General features: G+C 42.2%; 1 protein-coding gene across 1 annotated transcript in view; it reads left to right on the plus strand.

Moving 5' to 3' along the window:
* The first annotated feature begins 650 nt into the window (after positions 1 to 650).
* CCDC110 (coiled-coil domain containing 110) overlaps positions 651 to 2,972 on the plus strand; it is a 6,643-nt gene continuing 4,321 nt past the window's right edge. The window contains exons 1-2 of the mRNA XM_008050794.1: positions 651 to 731; positions 2,451 to 2,516. Coding sequence (XP_008048985.1) covers positions 651 to 731; positions 2,451 to 2,516 — 147 coding nt within the window. The remainder of the gene's footprint in view (positions 732 to 2,450; positions 2,517 to 2,972) is intronic.

The following is a 2,972-nucleotide window of genomic DNA, read 5'->3' on the forward strand; positions in this document are numbered from 1 at the left end:
GATACACACCCTTAAGCAGGACATGGAGTACACACTGTGTCTGCAACAGAGACAAATGCAAGGTAACCAACAAGTCAACACAGGCTGTGAGGACTCTCCTGGTTAGAATGTGTGCCAGGCCCCAGGCCCACTTCTTACGTGGCCGGGAGGGCGTCAGAAGACTGCGCGCCTGACACTGCCTTTCCCAAGGGAAGGAACACGTGGGTCGTGGTGGTACTGTGCTCAGGACTGAGACATAAATTATGCCCTGTTAATCCAACTTGCTTTTCAGAAGGGGGGAAGAAACATCATATGGAAAATTCATAGACAACAAGGCCTGTATGGTACTTTGCCAAGGATCTCCTATAACATGAGGATTATTAGTTAAAAAAACAAAACAAAAAGAGGATGTAGTTTCTATCTCAGAAACAAGGATACTTCAGTTTTTGAGGGTTCCAAATTTGGTGTTGCAAATTAATGGTTAACTCTTATAGTAAGCTCTATTACAGCCTCAACTGTGTATTTTTAGTCAAGTGAGAATTATTGTTTAAACTTTGTATATGAATAGTGTAGTGTGAATATCAAATGTTCTCCTCTCTGTCTCACTATCCAAGAAAGGAGACTGCTTTATATTATAACTGTACAGAAATAAAATTTAATGTTTAGATCACATGGCTTTTCAATCTTGCATCTTAGAATATGGCTGCATATCAGAATCAGAAAATCAAATTCAACCACAATCAGCATTGAAAGTGAGTATGTTTAATTTCTTTTTTTTTCCCCCAATGGAGAAATAGTTTAATAGAGCAAAGCAGCTGAGTGAGGAGGGAGGAGGAACTCCCTCAAATCCTCCTCCTGGAAAGTTCAGAGGGTTGGGCTTTTAAAGGGAATTTGGCGGGCAGAGGAAGGGGCTGATGACGCCATGGTGAGGGGTGCCCAGACTGCCTTCCTGGTCGTCACAGAACCAGTAGAGGACTTCCTGGTGTTCTGGGCCTGGGTGGGGGTTCAGGTACTACCCCCTCACAGCAGAAGGTGGGTCTCTGGTAATTGAAGACACTTGCAAGCCCTTCCGTCGGGCTTTTGTCCTCAAGCCCTTCCTCAGGCTTTTGTCCTTTTAGGTCCCTTTTTAAGAAAAAACATGTGGTTCAGCCTTGACCCTCCTCCAGGGTCAGGACATGAAGGCTATTTTCCATAGATGACTTTAATCTCCCACTTGAGGCTGAGCATACCTCAGTCCTGAGGTGTGGGTTAATGACATGCCAATGACCACCCTAACTTCTTCCTGCGGACAGGAGGCATACTTGAGGTTGGGGCTGGGCCCAGGGTACAAGAAAGAAAACCGTCTTGCAACTGTCTGCATATATCTGCAAGTAGTTGGGCTGGAGTCCCAGGGCTCCCATGACGAAGACATCACTACCTGACTTAAAGTCTTGAGATACCCATGAGAATAGCAGTCAGTCATACAGTCTGTGGTAGAGACCTAGTACAGCCATACAGCTTGTTGTCTTTTCAGTATTCAACTTCTGAGGTGTTTATATAGGTGCAGTGGGTGGGTGGCATTTAATATGACACAGAAGACCCTCCCTCATGAGCGCTAACTGCATAGTTAGGGACCAGCATCCCTAGAAGACTCTGCCCCAGGTGTCCTGGCATCCTCCTGTTAGCCCTCTTCTTAATCCATGGGAAAAGAACCGAAACCTTTTATCATTTGATTGGACAAAGAAAGGAGTCACAAAGTGTCACATAAGTGAGGGTCCAACCCATTGCCATAAACAAACTGTAATCAGAAAGCACAGAGGTTACATTCATATTAGGTTCATTCATAGGGAGCATGGACTATATGAATGTAAGCCTGGAAAGAATTCAGAATTCAGTTCAAATTGTAGAAATTAATCAATACTCAAAAATAGTGAACAAGAAAATCTAGTAACAGATGTACAAAGTTTCTTTTGAAGCATAATTTTCTCTCTCCAGCCCTCCATTTCTACCAAATAATAGTAGGACAAATTTATTTGCAAAATAAGTGTTAGTCCTGTTATATCTTGCCTGATTATTTCCATAAAGTGCAGCAAGAATAATTATTGGCCAACAGGCTCCGTTTTAAATTGGCTTTGCTAGAATTTTTTTCATAAAGAATCTCAGATTAGACCTTTTTAAATACTTGTATGAAGTGGGTGAAAATGAGTGTATTGGATTTTGTTATCTCCAGAGTCCTGTGTAGAGGCTACTATTTTTCAGAATGAATACTTCCTAAATGAATACAGGTTCTTCCACTTTATCCTCATAAAAATATTCCTGAAAGCACCTTGGAGAGTTAGCAAAAGTGACTAAGAATGTGAGCCACCTGACCCTCATGTGATCTTTTCTAGTAATAGGCAACTTTTGAGGGTATAAAAAAAAAATAACAGTCCAAGAATATACTCACCTACCTAGAAATATTCCATTTCATACTTTGTTTAATTTTATCATAGGTCCTTCAGCATCAGTTGGAATCATTTCAAGCTCTGCGAATGCAGACTTTGCAGAATGTGAGCATGGTATGTTTCTCTTCATCTCTTTGTATAAAACCTCTAAACTTAAATATCATCCTATCCTCTGAGCTGATGATCACTGATTAGTTAATATAAAATTTAATGTAATAGAGGTCACAACATATTCCAGGCTCAAAATTTGTTTTAAAAACACCTGCCTGGCCAGGCGCAGTGGTTCAAACCTGTAATCCCAGCACTTTGGGGGAGGAGGTGAGAGGATTGCCTGAACCCAGGGGTTCACGACCAGCCTGGGTAACTTGCTGAAATCTCATCTCTACAACATATCAAAAATTAGCCAGGTGCGATAACTAGTGTGCGCCTGTAGCTCCAGCTACTTGGAAGGCTGAAGTGGAAGGATCGCCGGAACCCAACAGGTCGACAGTGGGGTGGCCCGTGAGCGTGCCATCGTACTCCAGCCTGGGTGACAGAGTGAGACTCTGACTCAAAAAAAAAAAAAAAAAG

The sequence above is a fragment of the Carlito syrichta genome, unplaced genomic scaffold (genome assembly GCF_000164805.1).
Source record: "Carlito syrichta isolate Samal-C Ts95f unplaced genomic scaffold, Tarsius_syrichta-2.0.1 Scaffold153679, whole genome shotgun sequence".
NCBI classification, from domain to species: Eukaryota; Metazoa; Chordata; class Mammalia; order Primates; family Tarsiidae; genus Carlito; species Carlito syrichta.